This window comes from Takifugu rubripes, chromosome 2 (genome assembly GCF_901000725.2).
Source record: "Takifugu rubripes chromosome 2, fTakRub1.2, whole genome shotgun sequence".
NCBI classification, from domain to species: domain Eukaryota; kingdom Metazoa; phylum Chordata; class Actinopteri; order Tetraodontiformes; family Tetraodontidae; genus Takifugu; species Takifugu rubripes.
The window spans coordinates 2,904,864-2,918,301 of record NC_042286.1 but is presented as its reverse complement, the minus strand read 5'-3'; the positions used below and the strand labels follow the sequence as shown (position 1 = coordinate 2,918,301).

The 13,438-nt window shown below is 44.2% G+C and overlaps 1 protein-coding gene across 7 annotated transcripts in view; it reads left to right on the top strand.

Annotated features, from left to right (window-relative positions):
- Positions 1-1,581: 1,581 nt before the first annotated feature.
- sobpa (sine oculis binding protein homolog (Drosophila) a) overlaps positions 1,582-13,438 on the top strand; it is a 29,274-nt gene continuing 17,417 nt past the window's right edge. For 2 of the 7 annotated variants that reach the window (XM_029832864.1, XM_029832866.1), the window contains exons 1-3: positions 1,589-2,298; positions 10,023-10,143; positions 10,692-10,901. In XM_029832864.1, the coding sequence (XP_029688724.1) occupies positions 2,203-2,298; positions 10,023-10,143; positions 10,692-10,901 (427 nt within the window). In that variant the 5' untranslated portion in view covers positions 1,589-2,202. Of the gene's footprint in view, positions 2,299-10,022; positions 10,144-10,691; positions 10,902-13,438 lie in introns of all 7 variants that reach the window. The other 5 variants (XM_029832863.1, XM_029832862.1, XM_029832865.1 and 2 more) reach the window with 5 other exon arrangements.

Sequence of the window (13,438 nt, the reverse complement as noted above, 5' to 3'; positions counted from 1 at the left end):
GGGGGGGGGGGTGATGGTCGTGGTCTTAAAGCAAAGTGGAACAATGCTCAGGCTAAGGGAAAGGTCAAAGATTATTGACATTAATGACTTGTCATCTAGTAATTGCAAAATATTAGACTCTAAAACAACAAGACATTTCTTTTATAACCCCCTAATCCAGATATTATAAAATATTTGGAAATAATATAAACTTTAGAGTGTTCCAGTGCGTAAAGTCCCATAATTCATTTACATCTGCTCTCCATCTCCTTAAATGGAAAAATAACTTGAATAACATGATACTGCAGTCATTTGGTGGATAGACTGCAAAACAAACGCAGATGATTAAATATGCACAAAACGATCCTTCGATGTGTTGTTACTGGCCCAAGTGCTCACTCTCTCAACTAGGCAAATACTGAACGCCCATGTCATTTTTTTGGTAAACACAACAATCATAAAGTCATCACCTAGTCCTTTATGACACATTGCAATTTCAATCAACTTTTAAATGACAATGAAATGCTGAATGTTGTTAATCATGTTTGTAAAGTTTAAAATGGTTTCTTCAAAACGTTAGAAAGTGAACATTTAGGCATGCAACAAATCACATTATACTATTCTGTTATAGCTTGTGGCATTTGTGGTGGGATCACATATACACATACATGTATATGTATGTGTACAGATGGCGCACATAATCTATATATACGTGCATACGTGCATGTATATACACATGCAGCTGTTTTCATTAAATGCCAAGATTCCCCAAACCTAAAGTTCATTTATACTTATCTGTCTAAATGTTTATGTAGTGTAATAACTGTTAGCTTTGAGTTACTTTGTTGTTTGAGGCCACTAAAACGAAGACGATTTTGGTGTTTTATTGTCTAGAAGGCAAGGCGAGGCTGCAGTGCTGGGAGTTTAAGTCTCCTTTAAACAAACCTTCTAGAATTTTAAGTTTGCATGTCCCCCCCATATATTTACTACTCGTATTTCTTCCCACAGCCCCAAAACATGCACTTTAGGCTGATCAGGACTCCAAATTGCCCTAAGGTGTGAATGTGTGAATGAGCGGCATGCATGCCCTGGCAATGGACTGAAGACCTGTCAAGGTGAATTCCTGCCTGTCGCCCATTGAATCCATGGAAAGGCTCCAGGAATCTGGAACTCTCGCTTGGAATAAGTGATAACAGGAAATTGATAAATGGATGTGCTTCAACAGGCATAATGACTGAGGACTTGCCTTGTTTTTATTATAATTCACGAGAGCCTTAGGGAAGTGGGTCTATTGAGATCGATTTATGAAAACCCGCAGGTACAAGAATGAAAACTGCAGAAGACCGAGTTGAATATGAAACCTTCGGGTGTCGGGAATTAGTCCTCCAACATTTCCCAAACAAGTGGGGTGCAGGATACAAACCTGAATTCAAACCTGAAGCTTTGAAGGTTTCCTGCAGTGTTCAACACACACCTGCTTATTTTGTGCCACACATGTTGTTACCTGAAGGAGCATGAGTTTGGAATAAAATGAGTTGGCATAAAATTCAGAAGTACAAAGACTGACCCCCGCAGAATCCAATGTTTCACTGACTTTTGAAAAGTGCCACCATATTCTCACACCCTCGCTACTTTTAGCTGTAGAAACAGCCTATTGGGACTCCTGCAGCTCCTTTACCTGGGATTTCCAAATCTTGTGGCGTCATTCTGCAGCGGATTAAACATGACCGCGATACCTCCGGCAGGTTGCGGACCCCCTGACCACAAGAAGAACAATGAGGGAGTGGAACAACGTGTGTCACCTGTTTGCCGCTTGCATGCTTGAACCATCAGAGCGCAGAAGTGGATGCAACTGCTCTGATTGCGCTCGATGGGAAAGCGAGAAGAAATAGGCTACCTCTGCTCACCGACGCGTCATATAATGTTTCAGCGGACGCCCCTCCCCCTGTCTCGTTTTTTCCCCTCACTCAACCTCTTCTTTGACACACAGAGGCGGATCACCACTGGCGCACGGACCGTGCAAGATACGGGCGGAAGATGGCTGACTTAGCCGGGTACCACAAGCCCTCGGCGGCATCGCAAGCGTCACACGGGCCGCGGAGAAGCTGCAAGACAGGCGCCGTCTGGCAACTGTAAACGGCTTTCCCGTCTCTCTTCCACCCCCCTCAACCCCCCATCCGCTCCGGTCCTCGCAAATATTGACAGAAGTATTTCAGAGAAAACATGGCAGAGACGGAGAAAGAAGGTAGACCTCCCGAAAACAAGAGAAGCAGAAAACCAGCTCACCCGGTGAAAAGGGAGATAAACGAAGAGATGAAGGTAAAAAAGAGAGAGAGGGGGTTGTGGGGTGGAGGGGGGATCCAGCTGCCTGTGATTGCGCGTGTGAAAGCAGAGTGGCTGTGAGGCGTGTGTGTGTGTGTGTGTGTGTGTGAGGGTGTGTGTGTGTCCAGGCGTCCTCAGTGAGACATATGCATCGCAGAGACGTGGGGAATTTCAGTCGAACTTTCATATCTGATTTCTCCCCTATTGTCATCCACGCTGCATTTGCGGGAGGCGCGCACCTCGCCAGCGCCGCCGCACACAATAGATGCGGCATCCGTCCGCCGCGGCTGCTTTACTACGAAGTTTTGGATCGATGCGATCACGCTGTGGTCATACATTTGGCGTTTGTTTGGGCTGCCTTCGATCGCTCGCCCGGAGTTCATGGAAAATCCAGTGCGTCAGTGAAGGCGTCAACAGTGGCTATACTATTACTATTAATACTGTTAAACCGCGGCGCGACGCAGAGCCACCAGTCTGCGTCCTCATTAGTTTCAATCAGTAGAGCGCACTTGCGTGGCCACGATGCCCTGGTGGGTTAGTCCGGACTCTGGTGCATGCCATAGCCGAGCTGCGCGTCCTGTGTTTATGTGTGCTTCGCCCAGCTGCCCAGAGGCGTGTTATCCAGATGTGCGTCTGTGAGCTTTACGCGCTCGGCAAGAGAGCCTTGTCGCCATCCCAGTCATCACCCACACGTTGTTTTATATCGTGTGTATTCACACACACACAAATAGCCCCCCATCTTTCATGTTTTCGCTCACATTGTGATACGTGAGACCTTAGCTGATCTCCGTGCGCTTCATTGTGGTGAATTAAAAGTGGTGTGTGCGTGTGTGTATGACAGGCTGCATCTGCTTTGTCTCCCTCTCTTCATTGTTGGTACACATTTGGCTGGAAACACAGAACGCACTGAAATATGCAGGGGGTCACATTCTCTCATTGTGGAAATAATTTGGAATAAACGTGCTGTATCTTTGAGTCCTGAAACGGTCCCGCGTGGCATAAAGGCTTTTTTGTGTTGTGAGCTGTCCAAAATACGAGATGCGTTCACGTTCCCCTGCATTTTCTAATACTTCTATCAAGAGAGAGAGAGAAAAAAAGAATCACTGATATTGATTATACATTCTCTATTATCTTGGAGCAACGGGTTAAAAAGCTGGACTAAACATGGATTATATCAGGTTTTAGTAGTGGACTTCACAAAGATGCATTTTAATAGATTTATCCCTGCTTGCTGTCTAAAATGGATGAGACCTTCTAGAAAAAAATCATTTAAAACAACCTCCTTTTTTCACATCCTTTTTATTATTAGGCACAATGTTGTTCATGAAACGTTTTACTGGGTTGTCATGGTTATGTTATTATGGAAGAAATGTCAGTTGCATCATAACGATGCAGAATTCCCCCATTTTCAGAAACCTTTTTTTTCAGAGACATTTGTTGTAAAAATATTCAATTACTTTTAGCAAATTAATTATGATATAAGTCAAGCTTTTACCAGGAAGGACGTTTTTTGCATGCTCATTTTGGGAGCACTGTTACTTTCCACCTCATGAAAAGATCTTAACTGATCATTTTTTGATCATTTGTGTCTTTAAATGTGAACTTACACCTGACCAAATAAATGCATTTAAAAGTCAATCTGAAATCCACTAGAAAGAGCCGGTTGTCCACACGGAAAGACAACACTCTTCCATGATGACTTCAGTGTCTCCATCAATACCCGACGAAGCTACTAAATGAAGCGGCGGCTGCGGTTAAGGTGTCAAAACACTTTCAATGGCTAAACAAGTTCGATTGTAGCGCTCATGCAATTTAATCTCCCACTGCACAGAGATGCTCACGCACAAATTGAATTGAGCAAAACACATCTGCAAATAGATAAGAGGGAAGGTCATAAATGCATCATTTTATACAACATCACCTTGTATGTGGCATCTCTAGACTGAAAATGACACCATGTTAATCATAAGTACCAGATTTGTTCAGTATGTCAATTACTGTGGCCAGGAGGGTGTTTTGAGTGATCATAAAAAACAATAACCCGTCCATGGTGGCAGTCTGGGGTTGTAGTTAATTATATTAGGTAGTGCAGGATCAGTAAATCCAGAAAATGTTAAGGAAAGGAAAGTCAGGGTTTACTGTGGAGAAGGCTCCTGTTTCAAGCATTCAGAGCGAAAAGACTCAGTTGGTTCCCTTCATCCTTAATATTTCAGAGCAAAGTCGTAGGAAAAAAGACGCACAATGTGCCCTTGTGAGGGATCACACTCCTCTGAAAAGCAAACAGTCTGACAGTGTTTCCTTCATTGGGCTACTTAATGTGTGCCACTGTAAAATAAGCCCTGGTGAGTAATCAAGCAGAAGGAAAAGTGAGCATGGAGGGGATATGAGAGGCTGCAGCGCGGGGTAAGAAACAGGGAAGAAAGGAATGTATACAGTGCTGTAAAAACTGTAACCGGAGTGTCTTCGCTAGATCACGTATCAGGGAAAGTAGAGGGAAATGAAAGCAGAGGAGGAGGAGGAGAGAGGGAGCAGGGGAGTGGAAAAGTTGAAGAGGAGGAGGAGGCAAAGGGAAAGTTGGCGTGCTGATTTGGGAATGTTATCACAGTGTACAGAGACCTGCTCAGATTTCTGCCCGCAAGGTATCCTATTCCCAACACCATCTTTCCCACAAGCCGACTGGTCCTGACTGGGTTTTGCTAAAGGAAGAGGCATTATAATGGCCTTGCCTGCATCATTATCCACTTCAGAATTTGGGCCAGCTTCTAACTCAAAGTGTTATGGTCACGATTTAGCTTGCCCATGCTCTGACTCCCTACCAGCATGTCTTCAAGCGCCCTTCAGGTGATGCAAAAGGGTCTGAAGTTGGTAGTTTGCGTTAGATTCTCCTGCAGACAGTCTAAAAACCCGTCATCAACGAATCGGCTGTCAACATTTTTAGCTCTGTACTGGAATATATGGCCTTTCTTCAGTAGAATCCCCACCAAACAGCAATTTATCTCATCTTTTCTATTTAAGAATACTGTATATTTGGAGGAAGAAAACACAGATTTAAGACTTTAGACTTTACTGTGTAATTCCTGTACTCAATTAAATGTATTTTAATATATTACTTTTAATAAAATGTAACTTTTAACTTTAAATTACAATATTAGAAGATAAAGCACAGAAGTTCATAACAAGGTTTAATATCTTTGAACATTAAAACACTAATAATGTTACTGTGTAACTGTCTTGCAGTGACTCGTAATATCGCTGTAATTACCCTGCACCAAGAATATTTTGACGCTAAAATAAATACAAAAAATATTCACAAGGAAATTAAATCCTATTTTGTTTCAACAGCATCAGATTTCAAATTGCAAAAAAATAAAAAAAATTTAAAAAAATCATTACTTAGGAATGAGGAGTTCACACCAGTATTCCAAATGAACCAAAGTGGAAACACTAATGATGCGATGTGCAATAGTTTTATCATTAATTGGGCTTAAAGTCTGTTCACACTTTATTCCTGTGAGGACGCCATTTCATACATGGGATGTTTGAAGTCTTACAGTCATATTTCATGTGTGGCAGTGGACATCTGACAGTTTGAGAGGAATCTAATAGAATTCCCACCCAAAGATGACACCTATCAGGATTCCATGTGTGCAACTTCGTTTATTGTTGACCTCGTTTCTGTGTCCACGTTGCCGTGACACAGAAATGAGGTCCATCAGGACACGTGCGCAGGCATGTATACTCTAGAAGGCCTTCTTGTCCCCAACAAGAACCAAAGTTAACACCGCTGCTTTGAGGAACCACCGGCAAGGATCCGGTTCCCATCTTAATCCCACTCACTTTCTCAGAGTCGTAGGGTGACCCAGAGGACAGCGTGCTGGGGAGGAGACACAGACACAGAGATGCTGTGTGTGTTTGACTGCCACCTCCGTCTCACTCACGCCATAGCTCTGCACTTCAATACCAGGATTTAACGTTTAGGATTTTCTTTTCACGCTCAGCGAAACGTTCCATTTCTGGTAGATAAAGTTCAGCAGTGTGAGTCATCAATACTTCCGCTTTTTACCGCTGCCCAGTCTCATAAGTGCCCTAAAGTAATTGCGCCATTTCAGGAAACACTATTCCCATCCATAATCAACACATTTGTATATTTTGGTTGAAGGTGCAGGTCGGGCAGGAGGCAAGCAAAGACTGTTTTCATATCAGGATGTTATATCAATATTTTTGCTTCTGGTTTGTTACCTGAAAAGCTTAATACAACCGTTAGAACCTTTATCACAATGGGCTAATTTTCAATTTCAGTTCCTGCCTTTTCAGAAAGTTGATTTTATCCACCTTTAAACCAAAGCTGATCCTGAGGGTCCCGTGCTGTGTGCCGGTGCTCTGACTGATTTCATTGGCTTGAACTGTGCCCTGCCACCTTTGCAGGTCATTTACCTATTGACCATGCCACCGCAATGGTATTTGGTAACAAGCAGATCAATAACTCACGTCACTCTCTATTCACAACATATTTAGACTAAAAGCCACCGATTCTGCACACAGCAGCCGAGGCTGCAGCGGATTTCTGTTCAAAGCACACCCCAGTGATGGAACAATGGAAAGAAAAAACTCCCTTTAACAGGAAGAAACCTTGAGCAGGACCAGGCTCGTGTGGGGGAACCCTACAGCAGATGGGTGGCTGGGTAGAGAGAGAGGAGAGGAGAGGAGAGGAGAGGAGAGGAGAGGAGAGGAGAGGAGAGGAGAGGAGAGGAGAGGAGAGGAGAGAGGAGGGGGAGGTGAGGAGAGGAGAGGAGAGGAGAGGAGAGGAGAGGAGAGGAGAGGAGAGGAGAGGAGAGGAGAGAAGAGAGAGGAGAGGAGAGGAGAGGAGAGGAGAGGAGAGGAGAGGAGAGGAGAGGAGAGGGAGGAGAGGAGAGGAGAGGAGAGGAGAGGAGAGGAGAGGGGGGAGGAGAGGAGAGGAGAGAGGAGGGGGAGGAGAGGAGAGGAGAGGAGGGGAGAAGAGAGGAGAGGAGAGGAGAGGAGAGGAGAGGAGGGGAGAAGAGAGGAGAGGAGAGGAGAGGAGAGGAGGGGAGGGGAGAAGAGAGGAGAGGAGAGGAGAGGAGAGGAGAGGAGAGGAGAGGAGAGGAGAGGAGAGGAGAGGAGAGGAGAGGAGAGGAGAGGATGCAAACATGAAGCTATAACATGTGAAAAGCTGCCAGTGGATCCAGTGTCTGTAGCCCAGTGGCCTCAGCCAATAGCAGCGTAAGGTGGAAGCTAAAGGTTAGATGGCCCTGCTCCATGAGAACTCTAACCAAGGGCCACCTGTAGAGTCTATTTCCAGAGACATAAATGTGATAAGAGGCCCTCGAGTGCATCCCCAGTTGACAGAATAAGTTAAGGTGCCAAATTAGATCCATCCGTAGATGATAAAGGAGAAAATGTGCTGACGAAGGAACCTCGACTGAATAAAAGATGACATAGTGCCCTCTAAGGTGCACTTCCATTGGACACAGGTTGTTAAGTGCCCCTTTAAGTGTACTTCAGTTTAAAATAAAAGTGACATGATTAAGCAACCTCTAGCATGCATCAAGGAAAATGTGACAAACGCTCAGTGGATTAAAGCGCAAAGTAAAAGTATACTTTGTGATCAGGTGCCCTCTAGAGTCAAGTATAAAAACAATCAATATAGTGAAGCTCAGGAAGTGACTGCTCTGATGATTCCTTGTGATTAAAGGTGAAATAGGGTCAAGGAAAGTCCACTTTTAGTTATACTATTGTGAATAACGGACCTCAGGATGCACCTCTGGTTTATAAACCGTACTTGTTTGTCTTGTGCTACTTTGGTTGAGCAGAAATATTATATAGTATAGTTTTCTTGGTAGATACCAGGAAATGTCCTCTGGGGTCCAGGCTGTGCTCTGAATGAAGGTCTCTGTGAGGGTCACCTCTAATGAGCATGGCAGGATGTGTACTTCAGAGTGTTCCGCCATATTTACTTCAAATTTTCCATTTATTTAATTGAGCGATATTAACTTTTCTGATTAGAAAAATTCTCTAGTGTACGCTGTGCAACTATGGACAGAGACAGGGTCATTTTTCTAAATGTGCCCAAATAAAATTCTGGTTGAAAGTGTTGGGCTCATTAGCAAGTTGCCCTGTGTAACTTTGAAAAGCATCTTAGGTCAACAGCTGAGAGACCGACTCTTTCCCTCCGAGCTTTGAAGCCCTCCTCGGATTTTTAACCTTAACATGCCTCCGTGTTGTGCAATTAAATTCATTGCTTTGAGGCGGGGGTCCTGGTTGAACTCTGACACCGTCTCTCTGGTGCCGACATGTCACCGTGAGCACGCGGTTGCGTATTCCAGCGCCATGTGGAAATTTGCGTTTGACGGTTTGCAACATGCTGCAGGCTGCTGTGGCCCCCACAGTCCTCCTACCTGGACTGCCATCAGCTTCAACCTCTTGGGTGTATTTATCATCTCACAGTTTTAATAATCAAAGAGCAGTTAGTGGCAGTAATGACTAGTGCCCCCATTAAGCAGAGGTTAACTCTGATTTACACAGCGGTAATCAAAGATGAGTCACCGTCGGCCGCTGCTGTTTGGTTCCAAAGGAGGCTTTTAATCTTTGTTGTCGTGTCAGATGACAGTTGATCCTTTTACTCTAGTTTGGGTTTGAGCGAATCAACACTTCTGCTAATGTTCCCGCTGAGAGGTGGGTGGTGGTGATAATGGACCGTTTGTGTTGTGCTGGAAGCATCCCGAGTGGAGGAATGCATTTTAGATTTCACCTGCATAGATTCAGTAAATGTTTGAACAACACTTTGAATTACTTTGCAGGGGGTGAACTATTGCGTGAATGAGTTGTCATATTTTGTGCACAAAGAGAAATATCATAATAAATTCCACCAATTTATGTTTGCATTTATTGGTATTACAGCAGGGAGTTATTTATTTTCTAAAATATGCATTAAAAAAAGATTTAAGTATTTTATGCTACATTTTTACATACCTTTTTGATGACTGCAGACTCGCCATGGTGAAATAAAACAAGTTAGAACAGAGTCAGCAAATAAACAAGTCAACAAAAAAACCATTCTCTCCATTCAATGTAAAAAAAAGAGCTTAATATCAATAATCTGCCTTGTTCTTGCTCCGCAGCACCAGGAAAGCATTTTTTTTCGCCCAGCGCTAAGCTAATTGCCTGCTTGCATCATAATTACAGAGAACAGATATGACAGTGGTTTTAAGCATTGAGTGGTAATGGTTTTCTAATTATCAGCCAGAGGCGACGTTTCTGCAAGTTCTGCATTTATCAATCAATGCTGAGGAAAACCCAGCGATGTTAGCATCGCTACACGCACCGAACGCTAAGTAAAAATATAAAACTATACAATAAATTTCTCTGGAAGCCCTGATTAATATAAGATATTACGAAAGGAGTCGAACGCGCATCTCTTTAGTGCGATTCAATAATTGTGCTCTCATCCAAGTCTCAGATTTTTTTCTCCATCTCCTCATTTGCAGAGCTAAAATAGATGCCATTAGTTTCTCCACTTCCCACCATGCAGCATCTATCAGGTTACGAGTGGTCTCACCACATGACCGGCTAATTATTGGACAAAATGTTTCTGATGAGAGGAATCCCAAGGGTTTCAAGGTTTCAAATAAAAAACACATCACAACAGTGTCAGGGTCTGTTTCATTTGTGAAAGGGGCCTCACCAAATTGGTGTCTGTGTCGCAGAGCTTTGCGGAAAACACCATGAACGAGCTGCTGGGCTGGTACGGGTATGACAAGGTGGAGCTGAGAGACTCTGACAATCTGGAGCTGGGGGAGACGCCGCAGCACATCTCTGTCCTGAAAGGTATGTATGGATGTATGGATGGATGGTTGTATGGATGGATGGATGGATGGATGTGGCCTTAGGCTTTCAGTCTGTAAATGAGGGAAGAAAAAGAAGTGGAACAAGCACTTTAAGTGTATATTGTGGCACTAATGATTGACAAAAGAGGTTCTAAAAAGTAGAGCTAGTCTTTGCACTTGTACTCTCCAGTTAAGCTTGAACAGGGCGGAGTTTGAAAACGTGTAGTTGATCTCGGTGCTTTAATCACCGTTTAGCAGCAGATTTACACACAATATGATGACAGATCTACTGCTTGCCACTTACTAGCACTGTCAATCTTGGAGGACCCCTCCTCAACACCTACACAGTTCTGCTCAGGCGTAGGAAACAAAGATCGGTGAACGTTATCAGATTTTGTGAGCAGAATCACGTGCCGGCACAAACGCTGGAATCTAACATGCAGGTTATTTAACGTCAGGCAGACATAGGAGGAGCGCTGAGCCACTTTAGTACATATTTTGAGTCATTTTTGTGTCACGTTCCTCATTTTGCTTCTCTTCCTGGTCTAGAAAACTTGTTGCCAAGAATGCCGCCGTCCACAGAGAGCGGCGACGCCTCTCCAGATCGAGTCAACAGTTCCCAATCTTTCCCGGCCTCGAGGAACGGAGTCACGGAGCCCCTGACCACAGCGTCCAGCTCCATGCCCAGCACCAAAGAACACGGCGGCCTGCCCATCATCGTGCCCATGATCCCCCCACCGCTGATCAAGCCCCCTGCAGGTAGAGAGTGCACACTGCTTGGAAAAATACACATTAGAGTCCCAAATACAGTAAAATAGGAATAAATCCTACAGTACCAAGAAAATGACTCAGCTATACGGTCTACATTATGAGGAATTTTACCGTTAAGGGAATACCTACATTTTCTACTCAGCAAGACTTCAATTTTTTACTATATTTACTAAGTTGATGCTGTTGTTCAGCAGCGTGATGTCGCATACATTTGTTTCATTGGCAGCTCAATAAAATTGAATAAAAAAGTCAAACACAGTTAAACACAGTTAGGATCTAGGGTCAACTATTGGCATGTTTTTCCAAAGTTCTCAAAATAGCTATTTTTATAAAGCTTCCAAAGAGAAAAAAGTAAATTAAAATCATTGGGTCCCTTAACAGACGGATCATGACCAGCCTTTATCCTGAGAAAGGCATCGTTGGAGATGAACTTCATAAAAATGACCACGATAACTTATGCCCTTATTTTATTTCTAAACGAATTACTAAGGATCAACTTTCAATTGTAAAAATCCAAACTTGTGAAGGCAATATTTAGCAAAACTCAACACATTATGAAAACAGCATAAATACGACCACTAATGTGGGGACATTCCAAGAACCTGAAACAGAGAATAAACATTTAATTCGGGTGGAAGCTTTTAGCCTTTTTCGGTGGCCTGAATGCCCCTTAAGCAGACTAATGAGCGAGCTACCTGCTGTACGCCACCTTGTTTTTGCCTCCACCTGCCCAAGTGTCAATAAAGTCCCCATCGACTCTCTGAGGAAATGTCCGTGTTCCTCATCCAGACAGTGGGCTTCATTATCCCTCCCGTCTGCCGTGGCACAGGAGGCTGCTGCACCCCGACGGAGGGAAGGAGCTGTTTTGGCATCGCCCAAGAGGAGTCCCGCTGGCCCTGCCTAGGCGGGGAAACAGATGGTGTGGTCCCACTTAAAGCTCGACACCAACCCACCGCCCGGCCCACACACCCTTCAGCTCCCTGCACCCCGCCCGACCCCACACACATACATACCCTGAATTATTCATGCGCCGCGCCAAATCCGACAAAGGACATGTTAAAGTGCAGGTACGGGAGATGGTGCCGGCATGTGGTGTGGAGGCTGCTTAATCACCGATGGGATTTTTTTTTCCCCTCCTCGTGCTCACACGTGGGGTCTGAGATGTTGCGAGGCGTCTGGATTCGGAGAGCCAACAACTATTTCCTGTAGGGAGCAACCAACCTTAGTGCGCCCAGGAATGCTGCGATGCCCCCTTATACCCCAAGGGAGTTATTCCCTCAACTGTGAGTAAGTTTGGGCGTAAAATGTGAGGGTTTTTGCACCTCCTTTAAGCCCAAGTGGCGGGGAGCAAGGGTGAAAAAACAATAGGTCCCCCTTTATTCGCCCTCGCACCCGTGCATTCATAATGTGAGACTCAGGAGACGTGGGGCAGATCTCAGAGGTGTCCCCTCAGAAGCAGAAGCATTTGGAGCCCTGCTCCTCCGGTTCTGTCCTTAAATCGTCAAAACGGACACAAAATTGGGTGAGTCACATTGACGTCAAACAAAATAACACTGTCCAATACCTCAGGAGAGCCACCTTTGAAGACTCCAGACTGTTATGGAATCGTAGCTTCTATTTGTTACAAACTCCAATCCAATGATTCCTTGGAGGAAAACAGGTTGCCAAGGAACAAGTGTTTTTCTTTGCTCGCGCTGGGTCTGTTGGATAATTCATTTGGAGCAACCTTCCGCTCACCCTGATTCATCTCTGTTCTCATATTTCAGTATTTTTGCCCTGAAAAAGCAGCGTCTGATCATCTGAATCGTTCCTCTTGTGAGGTTTTCCTAATAGCGAGTCTTGAGGGGCCTGCGGTGATCATCAGCACGGCAACAACGATGCCGTCAAATGCGATAAACATTCCTTTATTGGATTCGGTTTGTTAATTTTGTGGAGAAATCAATTTGTGATAATGTTCACATCGTTATACATCACAGACACATTCGTTTTCGACACCAGCTGAGTGTCTGTTCTCCCTTTAGATTGGGTCACTTTTGTTTTGCCGGTTAACAGCCCATATTTTAGAATATATTGCGCATTTGGGGCGTTTTCATTTACGCCTTCTGTCGGCAATTTGGCTGTATTGGACTTCTGACGGAGCTGTCAGTGTGAACACGCAGCATCTTCCCCATTCTGGTCCCAGACTCACTGGTTTCTGCCCTGTGGTCTCAGAACTGGCCCGTATTAGAATTCTGACAGACGTTTGGGGTCTCTAGTTAATCGTTCATGGTTTTTTGCCACTGCAAACTTGTGTTTGATCTCAATTTTGGATTTAAAGTCTAATAAATGTCCAGACGCCAACATATAACATAGAATTTTGGGTTCTTACTCGTGTGGGTATTGATTTTTTAAAAATCGGTTTGTCATCCAGATGCGTGGAAACACACAGAACCTAGAACATCTGGCTTAATGCTGCCTACATCATAATATAGAGTAGTTATAGATTATTAATAGTGTACGATGTCGTAATTTGCACAATATTTTGC